The 17393-nt window shown below is 44.1% G+C and overlaps 1 protein-coding gene across 2 annotated transcripts in view; it reads right to left on the minus strand.

Annotated features, from left to right (window-relative positions):
• Positions 1–398: 398 nt before the first annotated feature.
• The window catches only part of sema3b (sema domain, immunoglobulin domain (Ig), short basic domain, secreted, (semaphorin) 3B), an 83421-nt gene continuing 66426 nt past the window's right edge, over positions 399–17393 (minus strand). For both annotated transcript variants that reach the window (XM_038722986.1, XM_038722985.1), the window contains exons 10-18: positions 17077–17146; positions 16830–16974; positions 7254–7473; positions 6777–6868; positions 6567–6608; positions 5940–6097; positions 5762–5817; positions 4421–4560; positions 399–4126 (exon numbers count right to left, since the gene is read on the minus strand). In XM_038722986.1, the coding sequence (XP_038578914.1) occupies positions 3614–4126; positions 4421–4560; positions 5762–5817; positions 5940–6097; positions 6567–6608; positions 6777–6868; positions 7254–7473; positions 16830–16974; positions 17077–17146 (1436 nt within the window). In that variant the 3' untranslated portion in view covers positions 399–3613. The remainder of the gene's footprint in view (positions 4127–4420; positions 4561–5761; positions 5818–5939; positions 6098–6566; positions 6609–6776; positions 6869–7253; positions 7474–16829; positions 16975–17076; positions 17147–17393) is intronic.

Here is a 17393-nt window from a genome sequence, read left to right on the forward strand (position 1 = left end):
TCCTTAGAGGCTGCTGACCCCGGTTGTGTTGGCTGCCCGCCCGGGGCTTCTATCCACCAGTTGTAATTTTATGGTAGAAAAGTTATTGCTCAGTTACAGTAATACCATTGAGGTTTCTCATGTTGTATTGACCTTAAATCATGGCATGACTGCCACCATGTGGTCAAAACGCAAATGACAATTACAATCCAGAGCTAAAATGAAGCAGATTAAAAACTTTAATTAAACTAAATTAGGTCAAATAAGGATCATTCATTCATTCAAATTAAAAACAGAAATGAATCACATACTCTTGCCATGACCATCTTTTAAAATGTTTGAGTGATTTTTAAAGTAACATGCTAAGGATTTATTCATAACTCAGAATTCCCCCTTCCATTACAGAACAGATCGGGAGATTAATTTTAAGTAACTGCATATTTTTATTGTGTTAATCAAAAACAATCTGACATGACATTTCACAAAGATCTCTGGGAGTATTACAGTGCACCACGTTAACTTTGGCCTTTGAACTTTCACCTACAGACCGCTCTACACACACACACACACACACACACACACACACACACACACACACCACTGTTCCTTTGCCATTATATACAGAGCTCTGCTTTCCCCCGAAACTCACACACAAAAAACCACAAGCACACATTTCTCGCTCGCTCACACACGCACTCACATACACATGCTTCTCCTTGTGAGCTATCATACAGGGGTGCGTCACATGGCATGGGATACAACAGGAGTGTTGATGGGCTGTGTGACAACACAACAAAGACAGGACACTGTGTTCAGAAGGAGTTTTCCCAAAACAATGTTGAGGGTTTGTCCTTCTCAGCAGAACATGAACAATACAGATGCAAATCTACATTTATAAGAAAAATAAAAATCCACCACAACATATCAGCTTATCTTTGCACATAAATACATAGGAATAATAATAATTCAACATTGTGCTTTCTTTCTCTCACTCTTTCTCGCCACTGCACCATTGTCAAACGCGGTAGCCATAAACATTGGTCATGCAATTTCAAAAGAGCACAAGACAACAGCTGGCTTAAAAGGGAGACTCGGGCAAGTTTGACATCACTAACATTGTAAATCTCTTGTGAAAGAAAAAGAAGTTTAAACTCCATTTAGTGAATTAGTAAATGCAGATAGTGCATGTGTAGACGTGCTTCTTCCTACATTTAAACTTTTTTTCCCATGTCATTTTCTTTGCAGTAAATCCTGCATGTGATGTCAAAATGCAGAGTGTCCCTTTACACTAGAAAGTCAGTTCATTTGGGTTTAAAGAGTTAATTACATCTCTAGAAAGATTGTATATAAATAACAACAACAATGATTCCATACACCTAAAATCCACTCACAGACCTAGTTTGTGCTGCTTCCTGTTATCAGGGCTGTGTAAATTACCAAAGCCATATTTAGCCAATTTCATTTTATTCAAAAAATCTTTAAAGCCATGATACTCCAGCAACACTGGCACTGGCAGCAACACAAATTAGACCATATAATCATCATAAAAATCATATTGAGATTTTATGAATACAAAACATAAATGCATGTTTTATCTTACAAGGCCAGTTGCTTTCTTTCATGTAGATTGACAATGATATAATGAAGTGTGGTACCACAGGTAAGCTCTTTATCTGAGCCTGTACACAATAGACACTAGGGGGCAGGCTATACACACCATGTCAGCACAGACAACCAACAAACAAGGTTTCTTTACAGATAATACACAGAAAGAGACTAAAGACAGAGAGAAGGAAGACCTATAGTGTACCAATAGTCTATTAGGAAGAGATGACATCGTTAAGCAGCAAAAGTCATTGATCTGTAACACTACGCTGAGAATGATTCCAGCAGTGTATGAAGTCAGAGGGGGGGTGGGGGGGTTGTGGACAGTGAAATGCATTGTTGACAGTGCAGAAGAAGGCTCTTTCTTGGCATTTTACCGTGCTGAGTGAGGGGTCTCATATAGTTTGCATTTATCCATTTATCACAAAAAAATATGCAAAAACAGTGTAAAAGAACAAGGAATAGAAGTACCGCTTAGAATACAAAAAAACATATAAATATCATGCTAATATATATATACTGTACTGTAGCCCAGAAACATGGGTTGTCATTTTAGAATCCACTAACATCTTTCCTCTTTCTTTCCATCATATTAAACTACCCAAACCACCATTTTCATGACTTATCTTAAACGTAATGCAAAAAACATTGAACACAGCCAAAAATTAAACCAATAAATAGCGAATTTTAGTGAGGTTTTATTATTTATTTATTATGTCAAAACTGTTTTTTTGTTTTTTTAAATATGCACTTCCAATGCTTATTATAATATTTGTGTTTTTAAGACACCACATTAAAACCTAACCAAAACTTGTTCAGATGGAATCCAGGTCTTATTTGGGCTTTTATTTTCTTTTAGAGATTAACTTCTTTGTGCTCCAGCTATGTCTGTGTTCTGTAAACATCTCATCTTTCTCTCACATCATGGAATGCCAGTAGTTTTTCCACCCCTCCATTCTCTAGTGGTTTGGACCAGTAAAGCAGTATAATCATATCTGGCCAGATACAACAGCTCTCTACCCATGACTGCATTGTTTTGTGTGATTTATTTTGCTGCAACATGCCTCAATGTGCCTAAGGAAACCGCTAAGAGATCTACTATATAATATAACCAGTTCTGCAACATGTTCCACAGGCTTCCCCACGCTGCTGGCATCTCTACCTCTTCTGTGACTGCATTATGTAATATCCACAGAAAACCATGTGAAAAGTGAGGTTACTGGAAATATGTGCAACAAGAGCACCACAAGACATTAATCAATTCATCTGTTCATGTAGTAATAATGTTTAAAAAAGTGTTTGTCTGCATGCTTGTGCAATTGCACATAAATAGTTAAATGTGTTTCCAGTTAAAGACCATTACTTTCCAGTATATTCTAATTGTCACGTTTCTCCATTCCTTCCCATTATGCGCAGCACTCAAGTCAACAATTTTTCTATTGGTATGAAATCTTCGGGTAAGAAAAGCTGTGAGGAGAGTTCATCCAAAACTCTGGGGCTGTTTTTGATCTGAGAGGTATAGTCCAGAGAGTATGTGTTCATACTGTGAGCCACTATCTACATATAACATGTATAGCTAACATGTAGTAGGAAAACATTTTGCTTTGAATCCACCTTCCATATACAGTCAGTGGTAAAGGGAATGACAGATTAGTGTAAGGTTATTGCCCACAGATAAAGGTGGGTTCACTCCCACATACCTGCTTGTACACTTGACTACGCTAGTGGAACAGTGTAAAGGGATCGTGCAGAATCAATTTGGGCAGTAAGGCAGCACATGCAGGGGCTGGCCAGTGGGATGAGGGCTAAGGGACTGGAGTACCATATAGCGGGGGAATCCATAGATAAATATACATAATACCGGAGGTGCTGTGTGTGTCTGTCTGTGTGGGTTTTTATGTGCGTGGGTTTATCTGTATGTGTGAAAACCTCCAGGAGTTCTTGGTCTCTCAGTCTCTTTCTATCATTCTCCTCCTATCTCTTTGTATCAGTCATTATTTTCTCCCTCCATCTCTTTTTTTCTACGTTGTTACTCCCCTGCGCTGCGGGGAGCCCGAGGGTTTGGTTTCCCGTCGTGGGTCCGACGGTTTCTCCCCTTCCTTATCTCTTGAAGATGCTTCCATTTCTTGTTAGCCGGGTGAACAGCAGGACCCAGAGGCGGACCCTCCTTCCCTGGAGCAGGAAAGCTCTTATCCAATTGGTCACCACCTGCGTTCTTGCGTGCCCAAACTTGCTCACAAATCTGGTCAACGGTGCTTAGGTTAGGATGGTCCACCAGCTGCATGAAGTCCCGGTACCAAAGCTTTTGATTTGTCATTGGGGGCCCACCTCCGCTGCGGGGATCTAATCGGACAGGGGCATCGGAGGGTAGACTGGCTACTGAGGAGGATGTTGACTGCACAACTTCCAAGGTGATACCTAGTAAGGTTTGGGTGAAGCCGTGTTCCATGGCATGGCACTGGTAGATACCGATATCTCTCTTCAGGACACGGCGAATCAGAAGGCCTCTCTCTGTCTGGAGGATGCGGTCATCTAGACGCACCTGAAAAACAGAAATAGGTTTTATTGAAGTGTTGGCGCTTAACAATGTGCACCATTACCATTTTGTTTTACTGAATAAGTGTGTGTTTTAGCACCAATGTAAAGTTCCATGTATATGTGTAGAGATTCTGACACTGATTAATGGAAGAGCTAAGTGGCTCTAAACAGCACTACATATACTGGACTGAATGTACAAATATAGTGTTAAGCCCGTGTTTCATCAACTGCAAGAGCTTGCATTTTTCTCCCATCTCTTAGTTACAACCTCTCTCCACTCTCTACCATTGCCTCTCACCTCTTCCCGTGGGTTCTGTGATAGTTTCTGGAAGGTCCAGGTGACTCTGGCCTGAAGGGATTTGGGTATACACTCTAAGAAAGTGCTGCTTCCCTCAACTCCATACAGCTTCCTCTCTGCAACCCGGTACTTATGATGGTCTGCAGGAGGCAGCAGAGACAAGGACATTATGGGTCTACTGTAACTGAAGACATCTGCTCCATAATAACAATCCAAGACTACTAAACCAAAACTGAAAAAGGCAAAAAGGAGAGAAATGAACAGAAAGGGAAAGATGGGACAGGGCAGAACATTGCAGAGAGGTCAGGAGAGAAAAGGGCTAAAAAAAATCTGGACGAGGCAAGACAGGAAAGGAAAGACCTGGACAAAACAAGAATAGACAGGACAGACCAAGGAAAGACTGGAAAAATATGGGACAGAAACTAATTCAGCTGATAATGCTTGGCTATAAAAAACTTATCTTTAAAAATTATATTGTAAAAATAGTAAGTGGGCCTTTTTCAGTCTTGTATATGTATAAATACATTTGTTCACAAGAAAATATATAACCAACATTAGTTGTCAGCACAAAAGAGATCTTAGCCAACACTGATTAACGACTCTGTGTGGCAGCTGATGGGAAAGTTCACTAAAATCACACATAATGACATCATCTTGTAAAACTTTAGTGGATAACTGTCAGTTATAAAGGGGGTTGGTTTAAACATTTGGTCACATGTTTGATGTGTAACACTTAACAAGGACTCCTAAGGGTCCTGGCAGTGCTTAGTCATGTATGTTGCCAATATGAGTGATGAGCTTAAGTAACGACAAAGGATCAGTGTCTGTTTCCCAAAGCTTAACCTTAGCCACAAGTGAGAGGACTATTTCCAACATCAAGACCATGATTGGGTCAGAATAAGATTAATTTCTTTTCTATCCACCAGTGCTATACAAATTATTGAGGAAACAAAGGTGTATTAACTATCAAACTGACCCCTGATCTCACCCTCAATCAGAGACAATTACTCTGACCTTCATTAGTTTCACACAACCCAGCTTACGTGATGTAATCATATTATCCAGAAGCTCCTTCAGTTTGAGCGATTAGCCTGATTCAGTTATGTGGCAGAAAGACAGATAGCGACAGAATGCTGGTATTGTAGTCTATGGGCACAGAGGTCACCAGGGGTGAAGGGTGGAAGGATTTTGGATTTTTTTGGCACAGGGAGTCTCTGAGTAAGAGCAGGATCAGGGTGAGGCTTTGTTCTTATTAATTGAACATATGTCTGCGGCAGTCAAACTACAATACTGGTCACAGCTTTCGACAACCAAGACAAAACAATCATTTAAAAATAATACCTCCAGAGCACAGGGTGTTGGGGTCTCCGTTCCTTACATCCTGGCGACGGAAACGTCTGTAAAATGGTGTTATTAAGAGTTGTTATTAGAATTTGCTATAAGGAATTTTAAATTGCAAATGTTCTTGAGTGGCGTAAGGAATCATGTGGTGTGTGTCATAAGTGTTTGTTTCACAGACCTCTTGGTGTTTGGCAGGTAGCGAGTACAGGATGTTCCATCCCAGGCGCAGTACGGATCTCTGGCCAGGCAGCACTCCGCACAGGCCTTCCCATAAACACTGCAGCGGTGAAGGGGAACCTGGGCAATGCCTGTGTCTGAGCCAAGATACAACTGTTGCTGTGAGGGCACAGAGTGGAGAGACACGTTTTAACAGAGATTTTCAGGACTGAGCTCATATCAGAGTTAAAGTCAGTTTGTACTTTTATGTGTCTTAAATCTGACCATCCAGCTTTCTGTGTCTGTGACAATTCTTGTAATTTACGATGTGTCCTTGTGACACTGTATTGTTGACGGTCATGAACATACAGTAAAATGTGACAAATGTTGGGTGAGCATTCCCATGGAAGCCCAGTATGCATGTTAAATGATGTTTTGATCTATCACTAGGCCAGGTGGCCAATCAGCAACCCCTCTGGTTGTGTTCAACACAAATTCATTTTGAAATCATGTTCCTTTATTTGATGAATGTTAAGAGTGCAGGTGAGACTACAGAGTCACTGGTAATGCAAAGGTCAATGTTGTCTAAAAAAAGGGAACACAGTGGTCCATTGCTTCATCAGTGATTTAACGTATAAAACAATCATACCCGTTTTGAGGAGATCTGCATGTTGATGATTGATGAGGCATCCTGAAGAGCAGAGAAGGTACAGCTAGTGAATTACCATTCTACGTATGAAATAAATTAGCATTTTTAAAGAAATGAATTGCATGAATTGCCATGGATTCTCACTCAATATACAGTCAGTACTTACAGTTAATTTCTTATAGATAGAAGCACTTATTATAGTTTTCTTACTTTGAAGACCTCCAGCTCTTCCAGTAAAAGTTCCTCCATGTTGTTCCAGCTCTCCTTAGGGACATTGATCACCTTTAGTACTGTTCCTTTGTCTGAAATCAGAGATGCAGTCCATAAAGTCACTTGTCATGCATCATTATTCATCCATCCATGGTGAACCGCTTATCCTGCGTACAGGGTCGCGGGGGGGCTGGAGCCAATCCCAGCTGACATCGGGCGAAAGGCGGGGTACACCCTGGACAGGCTGCCAATCCATCGCAGGGCCACACATAGACAAATAACCAAGGATAATTTAGAGTCACCAATCAACCTAGTGTGCATGTCTTTGGATGGTGGGAGGAAGCTGGAGCACCCAGAGAGAACCCAAGCAAAACCCTAACCCTAACCCTAACCCCCGGACCACCGTGCCGCCCTCATTTAATTATCTTCATGTTTAAATATAAAGTTAAGAGTTAGAACTGAAAACAAGTCATTCACCTGTGCCAATAAACATGACATCATACTGTCCATCAGCAGCGCTGACTCTGTCCACAACAATCTGTGTGAAGCTGTAGTCCACATTAGTTCTGACGAAGACAGGCCGTCGGCTCATAGGGTAGACCGGATTATACATCAGAGGGTGGTGACGCGCAAACTGGATCACATCATCTGGGAAACCCTTTGTGGATTCAAAACTGCCGAATGTCTTGCTGGGACACTAAAGGAGGGCAGTAAAGACAAGTTTAATACATATTCCAGCATACGGTACTTGTTTATACAAACTTACTTTACAAGTCACATTTTGGTACCTAGTTTTCTGAACTTCAGTGGGGATGCAAAGTCAATTTGAAAGATTACATAAACTCTGTAAACACTGAAACATTTTGATAGCAAATATATATCCTGGGAATTTTTAAATCTATGAACATGCACATTTCATATTTATCAAAGGATTTAGCCACTCCAAGCAATTCAAAGTACTTTAATAATCCAGCCAATCAACTTATACTGTAAGGGATTTGTTATAGCTTTGCAGAACAGGACTGACGGCGTATACTAAGACACTCTTTGCCATGTTTGAACTCAAACATTCCATCATGACACATATTTGTTGACCAAAGTTTTTCTGTTTGCTCTGCATGTAAAGTGAAATAAAATGTGTGACTTGTCAGAGCCATGGTCCATCAGGCCACAGTGAGCTGATTGTGGTGTGATGGATCACAGGGACATGAGAGATTTTCTCAAGGTCAAAGTCCAGCCTCCCTCTGTAATTAAAATTCCAGTTTTGGACTTTTATTCAAGGGTTCTAAAATTGCACCAAAGTATGCTGTAGCATCTTGCAGTTTCTTTTTTATTGCTTGTATACAGTTTGCTTATGAAGTAAAAAACAGTTTGCATTTTAAATGCATGCAATTTTGGATAATTCACTAAGCATGATCGTTTTCTTTTAATTTAATCGGTTCCGCTGATTTTACAACCCAATGAGGTGATTATGGCGTGAGAGAGGGTTTACTGTAGACCAAATACAATTACTATTCTGCAGTAATACAATAGGGATTGTTCTGCTGTGGCAATAACAGCTGGAGCTCTGCATAACAAATCCTGCTGACGCTATGCTTATGGGATTAGCAGAATGTAAGCACTTTTATAAGCACATATAAGATCAATTCATCCAAAAGCTCTCCACACTCCTCCCAATCAATAAGTACTGGAAGTGTATTTGTCAAGTGTTTCTTTTAACTGCGAGGTGTCCACACTTGACAAGGACCAGACTTCGGATTTCACTCAGAATAATTTATTTGAATAATTGAACAGGAGTTGAACAGTATAGGTGAAAAACCTTTAAACACAGAAATAAAAAGCATTTTGAATAAACAGGTATTTCCACAGTAAACACAAGTCAAGGTAAATATTTCAAAAACGGTAAGTATATTTAAATTCAATATTATTCCTCACATTTCACCAAACTAATTATGCATTTTAATTAATCTTTAACAAAACAATTTTGGCTTACTATTTAAGCATTCTTTTACACAAATTAGGTAGAAAACCCACACATTTTAACCATATATCCATGCATTTGAACATAGTTTCTCCCTCTCTTCAACCATGCAGTGACAACTTTAACACACCCATATTAACACCTAAACAGAAAAGATTTAAACAACATTCAAGTGAGCTTACCGATAGCCCGTCAAATCAAAAGTCTCATTCCCCGCAGTGGATGTGTGCTGCTCATTCCGTCATGTCAGTCCCTTTCCACCAGCCAAATGACTGCGTTATATGCTCCCGCTGATTGAAGTGTGTGCGAGCTTCTGATTGCTCAATCTAATTCACCTGGTCGAGGGTGCGCCAGGGCGCGCACGCACGGTCACACGCGGCTGCCGATGCAGAGCGGGGCGGCACGCAGGTGAGACGGCATGCAGGAGGAGGCGGGCACACGGGAGACAGGCGCACCTCTGCCAGATCAGCGCGACACCTCCCACTCGATCTTTACGTGGCGGCGCCCGGAAAGATCGTACTCTCAGGTGGGCTGGTCTCTGACTTGATCCTCCCATGGTATGAGGACCACAAGGCGCCGGACGTCCCGATGCAGTATGGTACTTGATCCAGGATCTGCGGCACCAGGTCTTGAGCTTCTCACAGAGATGCTGGAACTTGGGGAGACTCTCACATGAACATCTCGAACGACACCTCTGAAATCAGGATTTGCGCCGATGACTCTTGCAAGCCTGAACTGCCCTCTCAGTGCATTTTGGTCGCAGAGCCAAACTATGTCTCCAATGGTAACGTTCCTTTCAGCAGTATGCCACTTACTGCGAAAACAGGTTCGGGCCAGCAAGTTGGCTCCAGGACTTCCAGAAGTTGTTTACTATCGTTTGCACTTCTTTGAGCCTCTTGAATGGGTAGTGGTGTAGTCGACAGTTTTGAAGTCTCCACTTTGTGTAGCTCGACCAAGCAATAAGTTGTTCGGCGTGATGTACTGGATGCGCTCTTCTCGGCTTTGGACTCTGGCGTCAATGGGTCTCTCATTGGCAAGATTAGCAGCTAGCTGGAGCACTGTCAGGAACTCACTGAAGGTAAGACCTTCTACATTGCCAAGGCTTTGGAGGGCCTCTTGGTGACTCTGACAGCAGCTTCGGCGGCTCCGTTTCGGTGAGGTGAATCGACCGGGAGGATTTTCCACATCCAGGTCGTCTCATTTTTGGCAGCATACTCTTCAAGTGACTCTTTGCTCTGTTGATTCAGGTAAGTGTACATCTCTTTAGGACAGGTCTCGCTCCGACAAAGTTCGTACCAGGATCAGACCAGATTTTACGGGGATGGCCTCGGACAGCGGTGAATCTCTGGTAGGTAAGCAGGAAGCTCTCTGTTGATAGTGTGTTTGCCAGCTCGACATGAATGGCTCGGCTGGACATACAGCAAAACACGACGCCCCATACTTTCATGGTCACTCTCTTTTTGACATCATCCTTAACATGGTAAGGTCCAAACAGGTCAACGGACGTAAACTCGAATGGTGCAGCAGGACTAGACCTCTCATCAGGTAAGTTTCCCATTATTTGCTTGCAGGTTCTTGCTTTTGCTTTCTTGCAGACGATACACTTGTCAACGACTTTTTGGGCAATGACCCTTCCTCTGATGACCCACGCCTTTATCCTCATCCGCAGCAGGGTTCCCGCCACACCTTCATGTCCCTTACTGTGTGCTTCTCTGGCTAGCAGGGTAGATAACCAGGCTTGGAAAGGTAGGAGGGGAACAGCTCTGCGGTCTTCTTTGAAGGTCTGGATTCTCCCACCACAAACTAGAAGTCCACTTGTTTGGTCTCTGTAGACGACTAATCTGTCTGTTGTGGTGCCTGGGAAGTTGACGCCCTCTTGTGCTGCTAGGCAAAGGTCTCGAAACACGTCCCGTCTCTCTCTGACTGTAAGGATACCCGAGGATGGTACTGCCTCCCACTTTTCTTGGTCTCTGGTTTTGGCACTTAAGAACTTTTTAGCTGCTCTCCAGATCCAAGCCACAGTCCCAATCAGCCTTCTCAGGTTGCTGAAGCGCTTTCCATCGACTAGATGCCGGACTGCTGCTCCTGCTGGTGGTCTTTCATACTCTAGCTGGGCTGGATTTTGTGCCGTTTTCAGGCGACATCTGGAGAGTAGTGCTACGAATGTTTTTTTCTGGATCCTTGTGACTTTGTCCCGAGCTTGGGCTGCGACGTCTCTGGCGGATTTCTTTGGCCACTCATCGTCAGGAAGTTGGAGGAACTTTGGACCCGACTGCCACTCGGAGTCCTCAGTTAGGGCATCTGGACTGGCCCCTCTAGTGATGATATCTGCGATGTTTGCTGGCCCTGGAATCCACCACCAGTCTTGGACGTCGGTACTGCTCTGGATCTCACCAACGCGATTTGCGAAGAAAGTCTGGTAGCCATAACTCTCACGCTGTATTGCACCCAGGACTGTTTGACTGTCGACAAGATGATACCATTTCTTGACCTGGAGTCGGCAGTGTCTCTGGAAGTAGGTCTTGAGGCGGGCTGCGAAGACTGCTCCGCATATCTCAGCTTTTACAGGATCCCCTTTGTGGTCAAGGGGGGTCAGCTTGGATTTGGATTCGACCAGTCTCACAACGACACCACGGCTGCAACTCCAGCGAAGATACATCACTGCGCCATATGCGTGTTGGCTGCCATCAGAGAATGTGATTGCACTGGGCTCTGCGCAGAGATCTGGTGGAGTCAGGGATCTGGTGAAACGAAGTTGGCTCAGGTCAGCATATTCTTCCAATAGCTTTATAGCGTCTTCTCTGAGACCTTCAGACAAAGCAGCATCCCACGAGTCTTCTAGCCAGTATTTTACCTTGGCTTCTTGAAAAGCTCTCCTGACCAGGATGGCACCCTTTTGTTTGACAGGAGTCACAAGGCCGAGTGGGTCATACAGGCTAGAAACCTGGCTTAGCAGCTCTCGTCTGGTGAGTGGATCAGGTGTTTGATTTCTGACCTCCTGTCTGAGCAGGTTTTGACCAAGGCGCATCTTTCTCTTTTCTTTGAGAAGTTAACTGCAACCATGACATGGAGTTTGTCGTCATTGATGGTGTAACCAAGGCCAAGGGCTTTGTTGTCGTCTTTTGTCAGCTGGTTTGGTAGGATCATAGTCTTTGGTATCTCATCCTTGGGTTCTTTCCTCCCACCTTGAATGGAGTAAACCCAGGGCTTTATGTGGAATCCTCCAGCTTTCAGGATGTGTTTGATGTTGGCTGTGAGGCATTTCAGATGGTCAAGGTCGTTATGTGAAGTCAGGATGTCGTCGACGTATACATCTTCTCCCAGCACGCGTCTCTCTTCCTTGAAGTGACTGAATGAAGGTAAGTTCGCAGTTTCTCGCATGGCGACTTGGGCTATGCAACCGGCAGGTTTGTCTCCGATGTTGACTCTTGTTATGGCAAAATCTTCTATTTCGGCATCTTCACTGTCACGCCACAGGAATCTGTGCAGGTGGACCTCCGATCTTCCAGCCAGACAGAGTTGTACATCTTCCGGATGTCTCCAAGGGCAGCGTAGACACCAGTTCGGAACCTCAATAAGACAGCTCGGATTGGGTTCAGGACATCAGGACCTTTGATGAGGATGTCGTTCAGACTGAGACCTCTGCACTTTTGGCTGCTGTTCCACACTAGTCTGACTGGGGTGGAGACTGAGTGTGGGTTTAGTGCAATGAGATGACTTATGTACCACACTGGCCCGGTCCAACTCTGCAGAATGTCTTTGGACAGCTTCATTGCGGCCCTGCGGTTCACCATCTCATGGATCTGTGCAGCGTAGGCCGCCTTCCACTCAGGTTCTTTTGATAGCTGCTTCTCAGTTCTGAGGAATGTTGCCTCTACTGCTTTCCTGTTGTTTGGCAGGGTTGCTGGATCTTCTGTCCATGGATACTTAGCATGCCAGTGTGGTTCGGTGCTGTGTACATCTCCAGTCGTGTATGTCAAACCATTTCTTATGATCTCCATCTCCCTTTCTTCTGCAAGAGTTATCTCCTTTCCCCCTGGCTGGCAGTTCCCGCAGCGACACCCTCCACATCTCGGCTGACAGGCGGCTCCGATGCTCTCCCACCTCCACCACTTCAGAAAGTCTTTGCTGCTGGTGGCTGTGTTAGACTGGGTCTCGGGGTGGTCGGGATACTGGCAGGAAATTGGGTCTGTCTTGAATTCGAGATATTTGACTGCTGAAGTTCTCATTGATCTGGCGAAGTGAGTCTTGGACGAATGGGCCATCAGGGTGACTTCCTCAAAGAGGTCTGGATGCATGCCCCCGACTGTCTTGCCTAGTGGACCCTCCCAGAGCACCAGGTCACCAATTGAACGGATTTTTTGGGGCACCAGCTGGCCTTCTTTGTGGCTGATCAGAAGCTGGATTTCTCTGGGTCTGATGAAGTCTTTGAGGGGAACATCAGGAAAGATTTTCTGCAGCTTGTCAGGTTGAACATGTCGGTGCACCTCTGCAATTTTGTCAAGTCCGTAGCAGATCAGTTGGTGAGACTTCAGAGTTCCTTTTGGAGTCCTGACTCTGATCTTGAGGAGGTAGCGCTTTGTAGCGACAGATACTTTCATCCCTCCGACGCCATGGACGACTAGTGCGACATCTTCACTGCGAAGGTTCAGCTTGCTTGCAGCTCTGTGGGTTATGTAATTTGTGTCAGACGCCAGGTCAATAAGTGTTCCGATTCTTTGCCCGTCATTGGCAGTGACGTTAAGGAGCATCAGGATCACAGGGTACTCGTGCAGACCAGTCTCCTCCAGAAGGCCTCTCTCTCCTCTCTCTGCTGCAGTGGAGTTGTATGCTCGAGATGCGATGTTGCAGAAAGCATTGCGACACTGCTGCGCTAGCTCAGGTGAAAGTTTGGAAAGAAACTCTTCCTGGGCCTCGGTGTAATTTTTCCCCTCAGCTCTCACCGGACCAAACTTGGGTCTTTGGGACAGCTGTCTGGGTAAGGGACAGAGAAGGTAGTGGTGTTGGTCTCTGCACTCTGGATTCCCACACAGGTAAGTAGTTTCTCTGCAGGGTTCATTGTGGATTTCGAGGCACCTCTTGCAGGCTCCGAGCTGTTGCACTGCGTCCCTCTTTTCCTGGAGCTTTGTGGTGGTTCTAAACCTCCTGCAGATGTAGAGCTTTCTTTTGTGTTTTGGATCTCCGCAGATGATGCAGCCTCCTAATTCACTGCTGGATTTAGTTGTCCTTGTTCGGGCATGCTTTGTTTGAAACCTGGTCTTCTCCTTGGCAGGGTCGATGTCTCTCAGCTGTTCTAACTGCTCGTAGATAGACTCTTGGGATTGGAGGTATGCCAGTAGCTTGTCAAAGCGGTTCTGGTGGCTTACAGCATTTCTTGGGTCAGCAGCGTGGGTAAGCCAGTCTTTCTTCAGGGACTCTGGCAGCTTGCTCTCGATGGATTTTATTACTAGTGGGTTTTTTATGGCATCTGCATTGCTCAGTTCATTTAAATCATAGAGGGCCTTTTCCACTGCTTGGATGAGCTCTACGATTCTTCTTGGGTGGTTACCACGAACAGGTGGGATAGCTTGTAGCTCCTCGACAATCTCAATAGCGATGGTGGCTTGGTTTCCGTAGCGGTTCTCTAGGACTCTGAAGATCTCGTCTGCTGAGGTGTAAGTAGAGAGCCGTAGATCCTTGGCCACTCTTTCGTCGAGGCTATCAAGTAGTTGAAATTTCTTCACCTCTTTGGATCCGGTTGGTTCACCTTGCTTCTGTAGAGCCTCCCATTCTTTCCTCCATCTGTAATACTCACGCTGGCTGCCGGTAAACTTTGGTAAAGCTGTGGCTTTTAGCTTTATGGCTGCAACAGGGGCTGCGCTGTGGGCTGTGACAGGTACTCTGTTGCTGTCCTCTTTAATACTTGCTGCTCCAATCAGGGCGGCCTTCCTCGACACCAGCTTGGGAAGGAGGGTTTCGAGCTCCGTTAGCCGACGATTGAAATCTTGCTTCTCGGCTCGTGGAGCCCAGCGGTTCCAGGTCTGGTGCGCTTCTTTGGCTTTGTGCACCAGGCTCTCTAAATGGCGGAGCATAAAGTCATATGCCTCCAGGGGTGTGTCAGGCTGAGTGGAGGAGACGTTCTCGCACTCTGCCTCTGCAGCTTTTAGAGCAAGGGTCAGTTCTCTTTCACCACATGAGGCCCATAATGTCTCCTGGACAAGGTGCTTTACCTCTTTTAACTTCTGCTCACACTCTTTCTCCGTCTTCTCTATGTCAGCTCTCTGTTGGTCGCTTAACTCAGGTGCGCCCTCTGCTTCGGTTCCTTTGCCCTGTGCAATGTAAGCAGCCTCAAGCTCCTCATTTGCATCCATCACTTTAGCGCCCTCTGCTGTGAGTCTTTTGAAGTTATCTTGCAGCTCCTCCACAGACATCTCCATGTGGGTCCTCGTTATATGGTTGGTGAGTCGGGAAAAAAGTCTCTTTACTGTAGTTCGCTCTGTTTTCAGCTCTTCGAGTGACTTGGACTCGGCCATGTTGCCTTTTTTGGCTGTTGGACTGACAGGTGAACGGCAGGTAGTTGATTTCCTCCAGGCCCCCAGGTGGAGTCTTCTCCCTCTTTGTGGTGGGCTCTTGTGGAGTCTTCACTTGCCACGGCCGGTTTCCTACCGTCAGGTCGGTTTTTCACTGTCAAGTGTTTCTTTTAACTGCGAGGTGTCCACACTTGACAAGGACCAGACTTCGGATTTCACTCAGAATAATTTATTTGAATAATTGAACAGGAGTTGAACAGTATAGGTGAAAAACCTTTAAACACAGAAATAAAAAGCATTTTGAATAAACAGGTATTTCCACAGTAAACACAAGTCAAGGTAAATATTTCAAAAACGGTAAGTATATTTAAATTCAATATTATTCCTCACATTTCACCAAACTAATTATGCATTTTAATTAATCTTTAACAAAACAATTTTGGCTTACTATTTAAGCATTCTTTTACACAAATTAGGTAGAAAACCCACACATTTTAACCATATATATCCATGCATTTGAACATAGTTTCTCCCTCTCTTCAACCATGCAGTGACAACTTTAACACACCCATATTAACACCTAAACAGAAAAGATTTAAACAACATTCAAGTGAGCTTACCGATAGCCCGTCAAATCAAAAGTCTCATTCCCCGCAGTGGATGTGTGCTGCTCATTCCGTCATGTCAGTCCCTTTCCACCAGCCAAATGACTGCGTTATATGCTCCCGCTGATTGAAGTGTGTGCGAGCTTCTGATTGCTCAATCTAATTCACCTGGTCGAGGGTGCGCCAGGGCGCGCACGCACGGTCACACGCGGCTGCCGATGCAGAGCGGGGCGGCACGCAGGTGAGACGGCATGCAGGAGGAGGCGGGCACACGGGAGACAGGCGCACCTCTGCCAGATCAGCGCGACAGTATTAAGTGCCAATACAACGTATATCACAACTACATCATATGAAATGAATGTATCCATTGATACGACTTTGTATTTTTACAGTTCAGTGCACTGAATGGAAAGTACTAGCAGTACCACAATGTTGTACTCCTTTCAGTTCTCGCATTAAATTATTTGATTCAAATAAATGTTACTTTAGTTAAAAAAAAAAGAAAATGTTCTTTAAGATCAACTCAAATACTCATTTGGCATTGTAATTATTATCATATAATAAATATATAAATAATTATTATTACTGAGGCATTAACATGTGCACAGAGATTTTAGGTTGTAGCTGGTTTTATGTGAAATTTTAACTACATTATGTATTCTTGGGGAATTTCTTCTACAGTACAGCAGTGTATCATATTGTAAGCTGATCATTTGTTTTGTTTTGTATTTAACATCTGAATTTACAAAGCAACTAGAAACTATAGCTGTCATATAAATATAGTGTACTGTACTTCTTAATAAGTAATAAGGACAATATTTCCTTCTAAAATGCAGTAGCATAAAATGCAAATACAAGTATCTAGAATTGTACTGCTCCTCTGTAAATGTTTCTTTTCACCGGGTTTAGAAACTCTTGACACTACTCTATGGATGGGTCTTGATTGTTATTGACATACCATTCCTGGGCGGGGATAGGGAACTTTTCCCTGGAAGGGAACCCACTGGTAGTTGGGCCCCTCTTTGTGAGCAAAGGGCCCCAGGAAGGCCCTCCGGATGTCATTCATGGAGTAGAGACACACAGCTGAGCCTTTAAATACACTGCTGCTGGGGGACAGAGGGAGCTGGGTTAGAAACATCAAAACACACACATAACACACACACACACACACACACACACACAGACATACACACAATGAGTCTGACCTGGAAGTAGAGAAGACAGTGTAGACCAGAGGGTTCTTTCTGTCCCTCGTCTGCAGCAGGAACACATCGCCTGAGGACAGACACACACACACACACGAACACACACACTCAGGTCAGGTTGTGGTAGTCCAGAGGTCAAAGGCTGAAAGAAAGATAAGCAAAGCCCTATGGCCATGTCTAACTACTTTAAAGAGACATTTGAGGACATATAATCACAGGGGATGTGATGGACACATTTAGCCTCAGGTCGGGTTAGGATTTATAAATATAATTCCTCTTAGTTCACCCTTCAAGAGAAGCACAAAGATGGATCATAT

Source organism: Micropterus salmoides, unplaced genomic scaffold (genome assembly GCF_014851395.1).
Source record: "Micropterus salmoides isolate LMB-PRFRI ecotype aquatic unplaced genomic scaffold, ASM1485139v1 Ms_hic_scaffold_16, whole genome shotgun sequence".
Lineage (NCBI taxonomy): Eukaryota > Metazoa > Chordata > Actinopteri > Centrarchiformes > Centrarchidae > Micropterus > Micropterus salmoides.